This window comes from Amphiura filiformis, chromosome 20 (genome assembly GCF_039555335.1).
Source record: "Amphiura filiformis chromosome 20, Afil_fr2py, whole genome shotgun sequence".
NCBI classification, from domain to species: Eukaryota; Metazoa; Echinodermata; class Ophiuroidea; order Amphilepidida; family Amphiuridae; genus Amphiura; species Amphiura filiformis.
Window position 1 is genome coordinate 8,230,360 of NC_092647.1, and position 18,684 is coordinate 8,249,043.

Below are 18,684 nucleotides of genomic sequence, written 5' to 3' on the forward strand. Positions count from 1 at the left end.
ATATCATCTGGATCAACAGCACTTTCTTCTACAATGGAGTTTGGGGATGCCCTCATGTTGAACATACGTGTTACTTTTCTTTGCTTTGAAATTTTATTTTAGATGTATTTGCTTACATATTAAATTATGTCTTTTCTTTTATGGACAAGTAAATAATGTTCCAATGTCTTTTCTTCCCATTGATACACTTTTCATTCATAATGATTGTAATCTTAAAAATGTGAATACAAGAAACGTAGCCGTATAAAATGGCTATGGACTGTGAAGACAGTATACTATCATGATGCAGTCATGTCTACAGTAGAATTCACCACGAACTTTGCAAGACTTAAATCCCATTAAAAGCTATTAAACCAAGATAACACTCATTGAAAACAACTATGTTAAATCAGATCTTCTCTGGTTAAATCCACACTACACATGTTTCTGTTGTGTGAACGATCACGATTCACATATCAGGGAGGTACGACCATTTGCAGATGCCCAACCTACTCAGGTTTTAGCCTACATGTAATGTATTCATTATTCTTGATTGACATCCAAGTTTAAAAAATATCCGTCAAGTGGTTTAGGTTGGTAAATGCCCTTCACAAGAGAGCGGTACACACGTGAGTGATAGCCTGTAAAAGATGCATTCGATTTACACAGAAAATTGTGCAGGCCGTGCCGTGCCCTAACTTCCTAAAACACCAAAGTGCGAATATTTCCAAACACCTAAATTAGCTAAAATTTTAGGACATGTTACAAAACTATATTTTCTAAAATTTCAGAGAGTACTTTAAATATTGGCCGGTTATTTTTCACACAGTGACGTTAACTAGACAATGCCCTATACCTATAACATACACTGTTTGTAGGGGTCACGCGTCAATGGTGAGAGTACTGTGTATTATGTATAGGAAAATGAACAGTAACTGCAGTATGTGTGTTTGTAAACTCCATAGATAAGAAAGACACAAACAAGCAAATATCCAAATAAGTACCGCCATCCAATGGCAATGATTTAATGATAGATCGCTTGTTGCTCATCGGCTTTTAATAACCCAGGATATGGGTGGAAAATCACATTAATAATTAATGAAATGGTGAAATTATTTGGTAGAAGTAAATTGCCCACGCTAACCGACAGATGGACCAAGATAATTATGAACATGAGATGAGCGGGGAGATTCTCAAACCCGTTGAGCCGTATCACACATATAGAGTGAAAGTAATTTGCAAAGCTAAATGACATCACGTTTAACTGGACCAAGCCTCCGTAAATATGAATAGATAATTCACACAGTTGTAATCGTTTGGCAGATTAATATACGTTCATTCTTGTTCAAACATGGCTAAGAGAAAATAAATTATGTAATGTAAAGTACATGTACCTTTTGAACGCGATTGTTTTGAGTCAAATGTTTAAGGAATTTCAATTTCATTTTGTTATAAATAATTTCCAATGGCTTCTATTACAGTTATCACAATATTTCAATATAGAAAGAAGGATAATTTATTTTTATTGTCCAATATCGTTCAATATTAACAACACAGCAGTGTTTTTAAAGAGAAATATCCGAATTTAAAATTTGCAGCTATTTGTGTCAGAGCGAAGATAATGGAGGGTTTTACGTGCCACAATACTTGCGTAATAACCATTGATCGCTGTAAACTGTAACTTTTAAATTCGGGCATTTTACTTCAAAGGCACTACTGTGTTGTTAACATTGAACGACATTTGACAAATGGGGTATCAAAATGCGTGTAAATAAATCATCCTTCTTTCAATGCAGAAATATTGTGGAAACAATTATCAGTTCTGAAGTTAAAGACGTATTTATAACAGCTGCGTTACTTTTTGTGCAGACTTTAGTTGCTAAGGAGGTAATGACTTATTGGTAGGTGTTTATATCACGATAGCTTTTTAGTAAAATCTACTCCCGGTGTCATTCTTTTCAAGAATAAAAACAGATGATTTATTGATAGCTAATTTGTTGCCTGTTATATTGATTAAATTTTTTGAGTGATTATTCTGCTTTTGTAATTTGAGTAAGCAATGGCACGGTTGATGAACACTTTGTTTCTGCAGTTTTAATATCGTAAGTGTAATTCATCAAAGTCTGCATAAATATGATAATTTCCAATAAAACTACACAGTGTACATTCATAATATACATAAAGAATAATAAATACCTTAATAACATTTTCTAAGGAGAATGCTTTTATAGTTGCAGAGGCTTTCTCCTGAAAAATTAATTAACAGCCCATTCTCTCAAAGCTGGCACACTTCATTTCATGACATCACAGTTTTTTCTAGGTCAAATCTGTCTCGTTCGAAGGAACTCACCGCTTACAGTTGCAATTTTAAACGACTTATTTTCTCAAAAAAGTAGTCATTTTCATTGTCCTCATAATCTTAGCTTTTACTAACCTCCGTGATGAAGGTCGCGCTTTACATACATCAATGAACATCAAAAGAGTTCTCAGAGAGCTCATGTGTATGCACTGCTCGTGAACAATATAGTGTCATACACAGCCAGTTTGGTTACGCGTAACGAAACTGGCTGCGTAGGAGGCTACTGTTCATACAATAATACGTCATCAGTCTGCTGCATTGGAAATCAATTTCGCTTCGAACGCTTAAAAGGGCCGTACGAGCCAGCATTTTACCAACGCAATTTGTCTTTTTTCAGGAGAAATACGAATAAAAAAATTGCAACGAGTGTCAACTTGTAATGTAATAATTATTCTCCTCATATGGAATTAAACTTGTTTTTGCAATAGATATGCCCTTTAATTGAGCCGCGTATTATCACTAGGTGGTCTATTAATAGACCGCATCAAAGAGTATTTTATGTGACTTCATTGTTGCTGAGAACCATATAACCTTCATATCATCTGGATCAACAGCACTTTCTTCTACAATGGAGTTTAGGGATGCCCTCATGTTGAACATACGTGTTACTTTTCTTTGCTTTGAAATTTTATTTTAGATGTATTTGCTTACATATTAAATTATGTCTTTCTTTTATGGACAAGTAAATAATGTTCCAATGTCTTTTCTTCCCATTGATACACTTTTCATTCATAATGATTGTAATCTTAAAATGTGAATACAAGAAACGTAGCCGTATAAAATGGCTATGGACTGTGAAGACAGTATACTATCATGATGCAGTCATGTCTACAGTAGAATTCACCACGAACTTTGCAAGACTTTAAAATCCCATTAAAAGCTATTAAACCAAGATAACACTCATTGAAAACAACTATGTTAAATCAGATCTTCTCTGGTTAAATCCACACTACACATGTTTCTGTTGTGTGAACGATCACGATTCACATATCAGGGAGGTACGACCATTTGCAGATGCCCAACCTACTCAGGTTTTAGCCTACATGTAATATATTCATTATTCTTGATTGACATCCAAGTTTAAAAAATATCCGTCAAGTGGTTTAGGTTGGTAAATGCCCTTCACAAGAGAGCGGTACACACGTGAGTGATAGTCTGTAAAAGATGCATTCGATTTACACAGAAAATTGTGCAGGCCGTGCCGTGCCCTAACTTCCTAAAACACCAAAGTGCGAATATTTCCAAACACCTAAATTAGCTAAAATTTTAGGACATGTTACAAAACTATATTTTCTAAACTTTCAGAGAGTACTTTAAATATTGGCCGGTTATTTTTCACACAGTGACGTTAACTAGACAATGCCCTATACCTATAACATACACTGTTTGTAGGGGTCACGCGTCAATGGTGAGAGTACTGTGTATTGTGTATAGGAAAATGAACAGTAACTGCAGTATGTGTGTTTGTAAACTCCATAGATAAGAAAGACACAAACAAGCAAATATCCAAATAAGTACCGCCATCCAATGGCAATGATTTAATGATAGATCGCTTGTTGCTCATCGGCTTTTAATAACCCAGGATATGAGTGGAAAATCACATTAATAATTAATGAAATGGTGAAATTATTTGGTAGAAGTAAATTGCCCACGCTAACCGACAGATGGACCAAGATAATTATGAACATGAGATGAGCGGGGAGATTCTCAAACCCGTTGAGCCGTATCACACATATAGAGTGAAAGTAATTTGCAAAGCTAAATGACATCACGTTTAACTGGACCAAGCCTCCGTAAATATGAATAGATAATTCACACATTTGTAATCGTTTGGCAGATTAATATACGTTCATTCTTGTTCAAACATGGCTAAGAGAAAATAAATTATGTAATGTAAAGTACATGTACCTTTTGAACGCGATTGTTTTGAGTCAAATGTTTAAGGAATTTCAATTTCATTTTGTTATAAATAATTTCCAATGGCTTCTATTACAGTTATCACAATATTTCAACATAGAAAGAAGGATTATTTATTTTCGCGCATTTTGATACCCCATTTGTCCAATATCGTTCAATATTAACAACACAGCAGTGTTTTTAAAGAGAAATATCCGAATTTAAAATTTGCAGCTATTTGTGTCAGAGCGAAGATAATGGAGGGTTTTACGTGCACGTGCCACAATACTTGCGTAATAACCATTGATCGCTGTAAACTGTAACTTTTAAATTCGGGCATTTTACTTCAAAGGCACTACTGTGTTGTTAACATTGAACGACATTTGACAAATGGGGTATCAAAATGCGCGTAAATAAATCATCCTTCTTTCAATGCAGAAATATTGTGGAAACAATTATCAGGTCTGAAGTTAAAGACGTATTTATAACAGCTGCGTTACTTTTTGTGCAGACTTTAGTTGCTAACCTTAAGGAGGTGATTACTTATTGGTAGGTGTTTATATCACGATAGCTTTATAGTAAAATCTACTCCCGGTGTCATTCTTTTCAAGAATAAAAACAGATGATTTATTGATAGCTAATTTGTTGCCTGTTATATTGATTAAATTTTTTTGAGCGATTATTCTGCTTTTGTAATTTGAGTAAGCAATGGCACGGTTGATGAACACTTTGTTTCTGCAGTTTTAATATCGTAAGTGTAATTCATCAAAGTCTGCATAAATATGATAATTTCCAATAAAACTACACAATGTACATTCATAGTATACATAAAGAATAATAAATACCTTAATAACATTTTCTAAGGAGAATGCTTTTATAGTTGCAGAGGCTACGTAGGCAGAGACTATATTAATCAGAATGTATTCTACTTTACTTCATCTGTATTTGTAGAGCTTATTTCCAAACCATGTTAAGTCCACAACCACGTGTTTCTCATTTACTTGTGTCATACAATCACAATTACTTTAACAGGTTTGACATTGGCAACAATGAGTTGTACCATCGACAAGCTATTAATTACCATAACAATACTGCTAAACAATATGCAGACTATTTTTCTCATTTGGGATTCAACGGCCTCAAACAGTGTTGTTACTGCGCAGCCATCCACTGTTTGCTTTGTAATGAAAATTACAACTGAAATAACTATAGCATCACAACCCATTGCAATATCGCACAGGTAAATCAAAAACATGTGTTTGTGGACCTAACACGGTTTGGAAATAAGCTCTTCAATTTTGTAAAGAGAACACTTGCGAGTAAGTACCGCTATATGCGCCAATGGAATTAACCCGAATTCACTTGCTAATATTTATTAGGCCTATATTATTTACTTAATTTGTGTCAGTTTAATTAAAGGTTATATGTATATACATTATAACTTGAGAATTATAAAAAAACGTGTTTGGATGGTTAAATCAATATTATTTACTTAATGTGTGTCAGTTTAATTAATGGTTATATGTATAAACATTATAACTTGAGGATTATATAAAAAAGAGTTGAGTGATTAAATCAAGTTGTTTGATATTGGAGGGAAGGGAATTTTCTAGATTTTAATTAAGTACCCCCATTCTCGTTGTACCGCTATAGAGACCTTAATTAAAATATTCCCACTCCCATTGTACTCACATCCTCATTGTCACTCGTTTATCATCAAAAACATAAATTTATTTTAATAGAGTTTCAATTTGAAAGAAAACCTGGGATTGCTAGCCAACTCAAACTGAAAAAATCACCCAATCGCTGCTTATTTTCGTTCTAGCAAGATCGAGTGACCTTGCCTTAGCATTAGCAAAACTTCACTACGGATGTTGCAAAAAGGCTCATTAAAGCCATAAGGCTAATGGAACTCGATTGTTAGTTTCCTATTGACCTCCCGCATCACCTTTTCAATTTGATCAAAACTTTCATTATTTTTATAAAAAAAGTCAATTATCTGAAAATTGAGATGGAACTAATCAAAATTGAAACTCTCAAAATGTCTGACATACCCTGCTGATCATAATCAGCAGTTTTTCTTAGTTGTAGGGGTAGAGGATGTGGTAAATAATGGAAAGTTACCGATTACCTCATCATGTTTCTGGTGATTACAAAAATTGCAAATTTCTTTTCATTTTAATTTAAAAAAATAAAATCTTTTCTCAATCTGTTGCAAAATGTCTGTAATGAAGATCTAAGCATTAATACCTGTTTTGAAATGGTCTTTCATCAACAATATATACTTTGGTACTGGTGGGGTACCTAAATTTGGAGAAAGCTGTTCATAAAATCATTGATTTTGTTGACATAATGGATAATGAAAAGAGACCGAATAATGAATAATGAAATAGCGACCTCGTCCTTTTTTCAAACATCCAATCGGAAACTAATAATCGAGTTCCATTGGCCTAATGTGTGATTTGCTTCACGGCGACGCCCTCAATTTTACTCGGATTTCTACTTTTTGCGTAATTATAATGCCCAGTGGTGTACTAAAATACTACGTAAAAGACTAAGTCTGAAGTGCTTTAATAACAGTCAAATTTAACTTTTAACGGTTTTATTCGGAGTTCACCGATCGAATGCTTGCTAACATGTCCCGTTTGTGCCAGCTTATGTGTACACCAGTCAAGCGCGATGCTCCGTGCAGTATTACATATAATACAATCGGCGAGCGTAGTACACGCATTGTATAGCGCTGGAATGAAATCGCATTTTTCTTCGTTATACCTCATTTCGAGGGCTTAGAGCCAGAACTAGCTATGTCCATTTGTTTTCTCAAGTACATGTTACGTATTTCGGTAACAAATGGACGGTTAATTGTACCCTCAATAAGAAAATTTAAGTGACTTTGGGGTATATGCAGGCTTGCGTCTAACTTTCAAGTGATAATGTTTGTTGCCGAAATAAGTAACATGTAATTGAGAAAACAGATGGACATAGCTAGTTCTGGTTCTAAGCCCTCGATTTGTTTGGCTCGAAATTAAAAGGGGATAATGTGATCAGTGAAAACAAACATTTAAATTGGAATATATTCTTTATGCAAATCACACATTATTGCTTTAATGATTATTACAATTATACTTACATTGTACCAAAAATAGACCTAATTTTTTTAGTGATTTTGGGAAAAATCTATATCTGCAATATGAAAGGTCAAAATTATCAAATGATCGTCGGCTTTTAATCCCAGATACAGGGTGAGTCAAAAAAAGTGCAATAGAGAAAAGAATCCATTTTTACTTAAGAACCGGGTTGAACTTTTTAGGTTTGAAAACATTTTATATATGGTATATCCATCAGTGACCTTGTGTGAAAAAATTAAGGAATTAGCATTTACCGTTTTGTTTTTATGACACATTTTATAGCGCTACCCAATTTTATTGTGTGTCCAAAAGACATCTAGAATTTGAATGTCAGCCCACTCTGTGTAAGGTTGTTTTGGAACAACTGCCATTTTCTTAACCTCATTGGCATTAAAATAAAATGGAGCATCCAGAGTGATATTGCCCTTGGTCTTGTTTAAGGAGAAGAAACATTATTTGTTGTCATTTTCATTTTACCTTTACTTTAAAGATGTTTATTCTCTATCAAAAACATACAAATTTGCAGGCGGTTTTTTCAAATGTCAAAATGAAATGCGCGCAAATTGAAATGGAGTGAATTACAAAATATCAGTAAGTTGGACATATTGGGATTAAAAAACTGGAGTTGGAGTCGAGTGAGGTATGAAGGACTTAAAGTAATGTTAGAAAGTTAGTTTGAACAGAAAAAAAGAAATTAAATTAACGCAAAAATCAACCTTATTTAAGTTAAAGTCAGTTTTAGATATGGTGCCTTTACCGCGCACTGTGTGCTCTCATTCAAAATACATGGCACCTCGTGGACAAATAACGAAATTGGGTATCGCAACAAAAGGACTCATCAAAATTAAACGGTAGTTGCGATTCACTTCGTATTTTCACAGAAGGTGGCCATTGAGTGTAGCATTTATAGAATCTTTCAATATTGTGAAAGTTCGATTTGGTTCTTTCATAAATATCGATTCTTTGCTCTATTGCAGTTTTTTGACTCACCCTGTACATACACTTTAAGTACATATCATTAGATTTATACAATTTACTTCGAGGACTGTTAAATTTCAAAAATATACATTTTTAATCATTTGCCATAAAATATGTATAATATCGCGAATTTCAAAAAATCTAAATTGTTTGATATCAGAAGCACATTCCTCGTATCCACCAGAAATACGTGAAAACGTCGCTATCCAAGCTCTTAAGTTAATATGGATATTCTTATAACAATAATATTTTCGTTAAGGGTATGTCAGGGTATTAATGTTTGAATATTAATATACTGCGCCAATAAAGTATCCTTACACTTGGAAAAATAATCACAATTTCCAGACTGAACAATATTGGGGTAAATTTGTTTTTTTAATAGATGCACTATCTAATCCTGCACATTATGACACCACATTGAATCCAATGTGACTTCAAGAAGCAAAGCTACAAGCATTTGATTAGACGAAGGTCCAGTTTTAAAAGTGACAAAATGGCCTATTCAAAACTCCACAGACTAGACATCTGGTTTGAGAGTGGTGAATGGCTAATTTATGCGTTTGGCTTTAATTTAAAACAAAAGGAACAAACGAAAACTGAAACAAAAGAACTGACAAATAAAATGAAAGTTATGAAAAGTACAGAGAAGCAAAAACTGAAATAAAACTGCTTTAAATAACGCTTTATTGAAGAAACTGTGTTGTCTCTTTGTTTCGCTTGTTGGAATATTTTTGTGCCTTGTATAGGCCAGTTTGTCACTTTTAAAATCGGACCTTCGTCTATTCAATTGGTTGTAACTTTACTTCTTGGGGTCACATTGGATTCAATGTGGTGTCATAATGTGCAGGATTAGATAGTGCATCTATTATAAAAACAAATTCACCCCAATATTGTTCAGTTTTGTAATTGTGATTATTTTTCCAAGTGTAAGGATACTTTATTGGCGCAGTATAGTATAGTTACAAATAAAGATATACTTACAGTTTCTCCTGCATTGGTTTAAATTCTTTGCCACTAAAGTTTTATCACATTTTGATTTATCTAAATCTGAAATAGAATGAAAAAAGGTCATCAATTATTCGGAATTACAGAAGTCATAATTTATATGTTTAGAAACATCAACATTGATAATAATGACAGCAATGATGATAATGACGACGACGATGATGGTGATGATGATTATGACGATGATGATAATGATGATGATAAGATGATGATAGTAATGATGATGATGATGATGATATTTAATAATAATATTTATAACAGTAATAATAATAATAATAGTAATAATAATAATAATAACAATAATAATAATAATAATAATAATAATAATAATAATAATAACACTAACACTAATAATAATAATAATAATAATAATAACACTAATAATAATAATAATAATAATAATAATAATAATAATAATAATAATAATAATAATAATAATAATAATAATAATAATAATAATAATAATAATAATAATAATAATAATGATATCGAGACGATGATCATAATGATATAACAATAAATAAATATTAATTCAAAAATAAATGCTATGGAATTCAGATTTAATAATATCAATTATTGCTCAAATGTGTTTAAACAAAGATTCCTGAAAGTAAAGTAAAATTCCCTACCAGATCAAACTAACCACAAACGTGCGTCCAAATGACTCTGGCTAATCGTTCGATCTTCCCATCGTGCACCCTTGGTAGTAACACATCCGAACTCATTTCTTGTATATTATTAATGTACTTATCTTTCCAACGTACGTCACTAAACAAAAAACTGTCATTTTTGTATTTTGTATTTGTTGTTTTTTTGTGAACCTTATTCTGTATGCCAGAGACCAAACACAACACAATGCTTCTTATAAAGTCATATTGTCATATTTCATTGCCTTATGAGAGCAATAGCTACATAACGTATTTCCAATAAAAGCATTGCATGATGGGACGGTGTTCATCTACGTATATGTTCGGAGAACGTGCTTTTTCTATGAAACAAGTGAGAGGAGGCGCTACCCTTACGGGAAACAAGATTTCCGGAACGCAACTATTTTACCACACTAGAGCGCAAAACATCATGTTTGTGAATCTCTATAGAGGATTAACACTTACAGATTTGTGGTTGATTTAACTTGTAGGGTATCACTTGATCTTTTGTTCGTATGACAGGTGATGGTTATGACGTAATCACGTCAAATGAGTCAATTGTCGGCAGAAGCTTACTTTCCATTATAAAATCTAATAGTATTGTTCTTTTTCAGGCTACAATATGTAGATAATATTATTAATATTTGACGTGTGGTTCTTAAGATACGATAAGTTTTATGTTGCTAAAATCAATACAATTGAATGCTTCATTTGGATGTATCTCAAATAAATTTAAGTGAGACACGTCTCATTTTGGGTGATCTTGCCACATTTGAACATAAAATTATGGGAAAGGCTCATCAGCCGACTAGGCCATATAGAAATCCTGCGGTATTCTTTCAAATGGAAATTGAATGTGGTGATGGTTAATTCCTATGTAACGCAAATCGTATTAGTCAATGTTGGAATTACATCATTAATAATGTAATTTGAAGGTTAATAAATTTGGCACATCGAGCTTAAAAAGACGTTTGCATTTGTTTAGAATTAGAAATTTGATAATAATTTGGTCAACAGGTTTAAATACAAACTAGATAATGGAAATGAGCAAAAAACCGTCGTCAGCTAAAATAAAATGAATAAATAAACTGAGCTCAAAAAGAAACTTATAATTTTTTACAGCTTGTGAATCACAAGGTCATATCTTAAAATACTGTCAATCAAAATGAACCAAAATTACACACAGGATTACCTTAATACTCTACTCAAAACACATGTTAGTAACCAAGCAGTTGTCCAACTGACACAACAGCAAAATGCACTGTCATGGGACAGCTTCCTGGACTTCCTTCACTTTCACAGCCCAACATTTGGCACCCAGGACAAAAAATATGTGAGAATGCACACAAGATCCTTGCACAGATGATAAAACGGTGCTGCTTTCTGCTTTTCATACACTTTTTTCATGAAACAGGGCTGGGCTGTGAATGTGGTCCAGGAAGCTGTCCCATGTCAGTGCATTTTGCTGTTGTGTCAGTTGGATAACTGCTTGGTTACTGACATGTGTTAAGAGTAGAGTATTGAAGTAAATCTGTGTGTAATTTTGGTTCAATTTGATGGACAGGATTTCAAGATATGACCTTGTGAAAAATTATAAGTTTCTTTTTGAGCTCAGTTTAGATTAATTAAATAAATAAATAAATAAATAAATAAATAAATAAAATGAATAAATAAATAAAATAATAAATAAATAAATAAATAAATAAATAAATAAATAAATAAATAAATAAATAAATAAATAAATAAATAAATAAATAAATAAATAATAAATAAATAATAAATAAATAAATAATAAAAATAATAACATATAAATCATTCTGCTTGATCACACTACCTAATGAACTTACTTGGGCATGTTGCTTTGAATGCTCCTACAATTCCACATTTACAACCATTTCCTGAAAAAGAAAATATAAACAATGATAAATTAGACACTGTATGTTTGAACGTGTGAACGCACAGTATATAAAAAACAAACAAATCAAAAACAGTTCAATGATAAACAATTTTATCTAATATATGACAGACTTAAAATTCGATCAACTGTCCTCGGTTTTGGGATCGGAGTGTCGTCTCTCATAATTGAGTACTCTCAGTCTAAATCTATTTCATCCAGAATAAGTAGGGTTTAGTGTAAGAATTAATGGTCATAGTAGCAATGTTATTCCTAAACATAATTGGGACGAGGAAACAAAATGTCAAATTTAAATCCATATAACGCTACATAATAGGTTTAGAAAGTGCATTTGTATATTTAACACCAAAAGGCTTGACGGCTTATCTTGTATAAATATATGCTGCAGAAGTTGAATGAACCTTTCAGAGAGAGCTGCTGTAAGGTTACTGAATATCATTTGAAAATTCTTTCATACCATGTTATGTTATAAAACAGGGATGTATAAAATAAATGAAACAGATTGTGGCTACAAACATAGACCCTATTCTTTCTTTCTTTCTTTCTTTCTTACTTTCTTTCTTCTTTTTTTCTTTCTTTCTTTCTTTCTTTCTTTCTTTCTTTCTTTCTTTCTTTCTTTCTTTCTTTCTTTCTTTCTTTCTTTCTTCCTTTCATTCTTTCTTTCTTTCTTAAATGTCTTACATGTTTGACTGTAAAATGAAATGTTTTGGTCATTGATTGGGTTAAGTCTTATTAAAAGGATGATTTTGTTCCAACTGAATAGTTCTTAATGTTCGTATCGCTTGGTACTAAATAAAACTGCGATTCGTTCCCGTAAGCAAATTGCGAAGTATGAAGTCCTTCAAAAGTCAAGACAATTGAAAATCCTTTAAATTCTTAAGTGAACTCAATGTCCAGCGAGTTGTTAGCTGAAGTAGAATAATTGTAATGTCCGCATGTCGATTGACAGAATAAGGTCTTGCTGGACATTGGACGTTAATTTTCTACTTGAAACCGTTAATAATGAATGATTTGTACCAGTTGAGTCAAATATAAACAAATTTGACAGACGTCGAAATTCTTCTAACGTTCAAACATGATACTAACAAATCTTTGATTGCTACAAAACATACATTACAATTTATCATTCCCAGTTAGAAAGTAATTGAATCGAAACTTCTTGTTCAATTTATTTTGACAGAATTAAGTAATGATTACAGCCAACCTTGGGTTAAAATACTTGTAGCTTTGGTCAATATCACTTTATTGTCTTCTCTGGCACTTCATTTTGCACTTGACTTTCTTTCCGAGCACTTCATTTTGATCAATCTTGAGAATGACAGGGAATTCTCAAACATTATAGTCCATTAGTATCATCATAGTAGTGTGGGTTTGGACTTACTAGACAGGGCCCATTGAGGTGTACGGATGTATGAAACGGGTGCAGCCCGTCACTCAGAAGACCCGGTAGTCAGAAGACTAATGACTAGTGGGCTGTTTTAATCATTTCAAAGAAATGAGTTAGCCCTAACCCCTAACCCTAACCCTGAGAACTGGGTTTTCAGAGTGGCGGGTTGTTTGAATAGAGGGTGTGATTCTGCAAAACCCGTTAATCAGAAGACCCGCTACTCAAAATATATTTTCTAAGTAGCGGGCCTTCTGATTAACGGGTTTTCTGATTAGCGGGTCTTCTGGTTAGCGGGTCATTTTAAATGAAAACAAACCCGCTATTCACAATTCTGAATAGCGAACCTTCTGGGTGACGGATTTTCTGGATAGTGGGCCTTTTGAGTAACGGGTCTTCTGAGTGACGGTTGCCCCCCCCCCCCTGTATAAATCTAAATTCTGACAAACGCGTACAACTCGTATATTGATGTCGTAACTGCTTTTGTTTAATTCAAAATTTGACCGACATCACACACACTCTCTCTCCATTGGGACTCGGATTTGATGATAATTCCTTTATTATGGAAAAAGAAGTTACAAACAGCTTTGCTATTTATTCAGGCAAATTACCAAGGATTTGAATTGTGTCACTCTATCAGAAAGAAGTTTAGCAATAATGATCCTTTTTCTCTTCTAAACTAATGAATTGCAGATTTTAAACCATCCATGGCCATGTATTGCGATATTCCATTTGAAATCTGTTAAGAAAAATATATCCACAGAGGGAGTATGTTTTTCACATAGAATTGGATTAGTTAATTATTTTGAAACTCATACTCCCCCTGTATATGGCTGTGCCTATATCTTCTATAACTGGAGTGAGAATTTCAAATGGAAGTTATTGTCTATTCTATTTGAGACCTATACTCCCTCTGGAAAACTTAAGCTAAATCTTGCATAAGCATTATAAGAGAGTATGGCATATGAATTCCAAATGGAATTGCCCATTACCTGGGGAGTGCTCACACGATGTGCTGCAACATTATGTGATAATGAAGCGGTTCTAGAATTCTACAATTCCCTACCATGACAAACCACGATGATACATAAGATTCTTCAAGAAAAAGCGTTTTTGAAACTTGAGCTAAGAAAATATGTTATAGAGTATACTGTTTTGCTGACCCCAGTAGACTAGTCCAACTCATGAATATCTTACACTAAAGATACACCAAGTAGAACCTGCAAGGTCCACATACAGAACAGATCTAGAATACCTTCTGGATTTGTAAAACATCGCGTAATTTCAGTAATGTACACCCAATACATCGTAGTATTGAAACACACCTAATGTGATTCCTATTTCAAGAAAAGTTTATTTTAAGATGAAACCTGATAGTCAGACTGTGACAGACAAAGTTGACATGATCCAAACTATGTATATTCTCCATGGGGAAATATGGAATTCCATCGGAAACAGTTAAAAAGTGTAATTTGTTGAATTTCTTGAATTAATATAAAAGCTACTTGAAATATCGTAGTAGATTACTTGATAATGATAACCTTCAAGTTTTCGCTATTATAAATGTTTCGATAATAAAAAGCAAATGGAAGTCACTGAAAAAAGTCATATGTAAGATTTATAACAAGTATACAATACTAATAAGTGCTGTACCTTAATAAGAACTACATGTATACTGATGTTTAAATTGACACTCGTCACTTAAAGAGAAAAGAAGTGTTTATTTTGGGAATCAAACACTGTATTGATTGACATTGCAGAGTGTATAGACAATAACACTGGACAAGAGAAATTAACCCTGCATACAACTTAGCGTATAATGGAAGTACATTGATCCAAAAAGAACTAAAACAGTGTGAAATGTGCGTTCCCGGCCAAGTTGTTTGATGTGATCATTTATTAATTTTTCTAACAAAACATTTTTATACTGTTCATTCTAGACCTGAATAATGCCAACAGCTATCAGACTAATAAAGAATATATACACATATATTTTGTAGCATATTTTAACATAATATTTTAATGGTATCAAATGTACATTTGTGTGTAAATTGAGGGCGCTATTTACATATATTTTAAATTTAAATGAACAAATGAGTTATACCTTACATTTCATGATAAAAAGGTTTTTTTAAAATTCCCTTGACATTCGTTAGTCTGTTCTAATATCATTTTACAAGTGTCTACCCCTTGTAAAGATGCAAACAAAATTTTAGATAAATAGCTCCATCATTGTTCAACTTTTCTTTAAAATGACTCAGTTTTACATGCCATCAAACAACCGTGCCGGGTTCCCTAATAAATAAGAAAGATAGAGGATGAACAAAATCGAGTTGCACTACGGTATTTTATCCAAAAAAGGTTGGAATTTAAGTTGGACGGAATAAGTTGAAACTTCTGTCTTTTATGTTTTGGGTTATGAATGATATTTAGTGGCGCGGTACAATTTGTTTTTCATAACTTCCACAACCAAAAAAACCCTTAAAGGTGAATTGCAACTAGAAGAAGCACTTTAACAATCGCAGTCGTGATATTACAACGAAATAAGACAAGGTCAATCTCTTCACTCTCTACGTTCAGTTTATGAATTCCTCAACAACACTTTTATTAAATACTATTTTCAATTGTAACAGAGCCTTTAGGTTTAGGCTTCATCCAGACAAGTCATTTACGAAATATGACAGTAGATGGCCATCTCTGATGTAGGCATACACTGTGAAAAATATTTTGCTGTAATTACGGACATTTCCGGTACTGAAAAAGGTAATCACTAACAAACTAAATATATATGCGAGATATTTTCGATGTTTTAAAGTTCTTGTTAAACATTCAAGAATAAAATAGGTCCCAAACTGAACGAATTCAAACATGAATTGCAAGGTCTGTCTGTGCATGGTGTATCTTTATCACTCATTGGCAATCACATTTTCAAAGTTCTTTGAAAGTCTCATTGCGTTTCCGCCTTCTCCACTTCATAGCATGTAATGTCAGGCCTCAAATCTGTCATTTTGTAATACCGTCTTTGTTTTCCACCTACCATGCCTACGTATGCACCGAGAATGACATATTGGATGTTTACAAAACCCAAATTGCGTTTTTGTCGGCTCTGTATCCTACGTTCCACTGCTTTAATTATCAGACCTTAAATTTACCCTGATATCGTCAGAAGTCAGGCATGGACTTAATGACTGAACAAGACGGACACACTAACCCGTAAAGCTTAAATCCCGAGAGAGAGAGATTGTCTTCACTGGTAGTATAGCCTTAGGGCTGGGCACCATTCAGCTGTACGCGTAAACACGTCTACCATTCCATCAAGATTGCTACTTCTTCGAATCCAAAGAGGAGTATAAAGGGTACAAAACTCTAAGTGGCTTTATGAATAGTTGGGGATGAATTTGTGGCAGTGTATTGTTATGCTTATTAAAGCCTATTAATATTTAGTGTTGAAAAGTGTTGAATGTCTCTTCTACTGTTGTCGCTTGTAGCCGACACAAAGTAACATATCTTAGACACAAAAAATTAGGAAAGAGTAACTGTTGGGTCGAGTCCCGTTGTAAATTGTTCAAGGTCGTCAGTGAAACGTCTGTTACAAACTACTTTTATAGTTGTCTTACAGTTAAAGTTTTCTATTTTGGAATTCATCGATCCGCCTTTATTTTCTTTGCCTAAATATTTTGTATGAATGTGCAGAATGATACGTACCAGGATGGAAATAAATCTTGGGTATATAATAATCAGCGCAATTAGCTTAAACCAATAGCACATTGCAATGGTATCTCTTCACGATAGCATTTTGATTTGAAAATTTTCTTTGCCTAAATATTGTGTATGAATGTGCAGGAATCAAATACCCGTCTAATTTGTATTTCGCATAAAGATTGTTTATATTCGTTTTTACAAATGTAAGGTAAAATGTAAAAAAGTAAATGAATGAACAAAATAATTTATCATGCTTTTAAGGATACCGAGTTAGTACATTAACATGATTAATGATGTAGAGAAAATAAGCTATTTTGTTATTTTGAGATATGTTTTGATACAACATTTGGGATATGTTTATTACAATATATTGAGACAAAAATAGCACTACGACTAGACACTAAAGTTATTTCCCAAATGATATACTTCATAAATAAACCAGTATTTGTAATACATGTGTGACGTTTCCATGGTTCCGACCAACCTATTTAATTCTCAGGTGCAAAATTAGCTGGCCTAGGATATGCATCAATGAAAATTATTATTAAAAATATACCTTTGGTCTCCGACCTGTACCCGATTTAAAACCAATGGTAGGATGATACACTATGGTTATGAAATATTTATTCGATACTTTGTAAACTAAAGCAAAATTATGCCAGTGCCCTACATAGGCAAAAAATATAAACAAATGTAACAGCAGCATATGGTTATAAACAAACAAAACGACAGTGGACATGTGGATGAAGTATCTTGATAAGCTTTACCATTATGATAATAGAGCCCGCACAATGCATAGACGATAAAGAAAAAAAAATTGGCGTATGTTCTATTCGCCGTAGAAGTAATGATGGGTTTACTTTATGTTTGAATGTATTTCTATGCACTATAATCAGGTCGCATGCGACACCTATGTATAATGTACAAGCCATTAATAGAATACAATTCAAAAATTCAAAATATTATTTGATATCAGAAGGATATTCTTCGTATTCAGAATGCAATTTGATATGTCTGATGTGCTCTCATGTTCCACAAAAAGTACTTTCGAAACGCTCATACAAGAGCTCTTAAGATTAAGAAATTGAGAGAAAGAAAAGGGAAATATGGTGGGAATCAGAAGGAGGGAGGGCGACATCCAGAGAGAAAGACGGAGAAAAACTGAGAAAGAAAACAGATAGGAAAAGAATCATGGAACTTGAAACATGAAACTTGTATGAACTAATCACATTACAGTACATGGTAGCTATTCAATGATGTCAACGCCTTTATGCGTTACGTAATTAATACGCCCAGTGGGGTATATATATTTAATACCTGCCTAAAAAGTTACCCAATTTCGGAAATTGAATGCTAATTGTACAATCTAATGAATATTGATTAGCAAAATTTTCCAATATGTCAGAAGCCCTAATTGGACAATATATTGTCGCATCATTTATAAACGCTACAGACCGTTGGTATACACTCCTATTCATATAAATTGGCAACATTTTCCAATATGTCAGCGCTCAAATCGGACGCAATAGATGATTAGATGCATGCAGTCCGTTGGATATTTGCCATAGAAGTGATGTAATAATCGGATTAACTACCATAGCAATAGATGAATACAATTTTTGAATAACTATGTCGCCCTGTGCTACAACGTTCACGCGATACCTATGCATTGAACCACAGATGTCAAAGAA

General features: G+C 33.1%; 1 protein-coding gene across 2 annotated transcripts in view; it reads right to left on the bottom strand.

The window, feature by feature from the left end:
• LOC140141941 (uncharacterized) overlaps nt 1-18,684 on the bottom strand; it is a 144,479-nt gene that overhangs the window by 27,352 nt on the left and 98,443 nt on the right. For both annotated transcript variants that reach the window (XM_072163825.1, XM_072163824.1), the window contains exons 2-3: nt 11,840-11,890; nt 9,322-9,387 (exon numbers count right to left, since the gene is read on the bottom strand). In XM_072163825.1, coding sequence (XP_072019926.1) covers nt 9,322-9,387; nt 11,840-11,890 — 117 coding nt within the window. The remainder of the gene's footprint in view (nt 1-9,321; nt 9,388-11,839; nt 11,891-18,684) is intronic.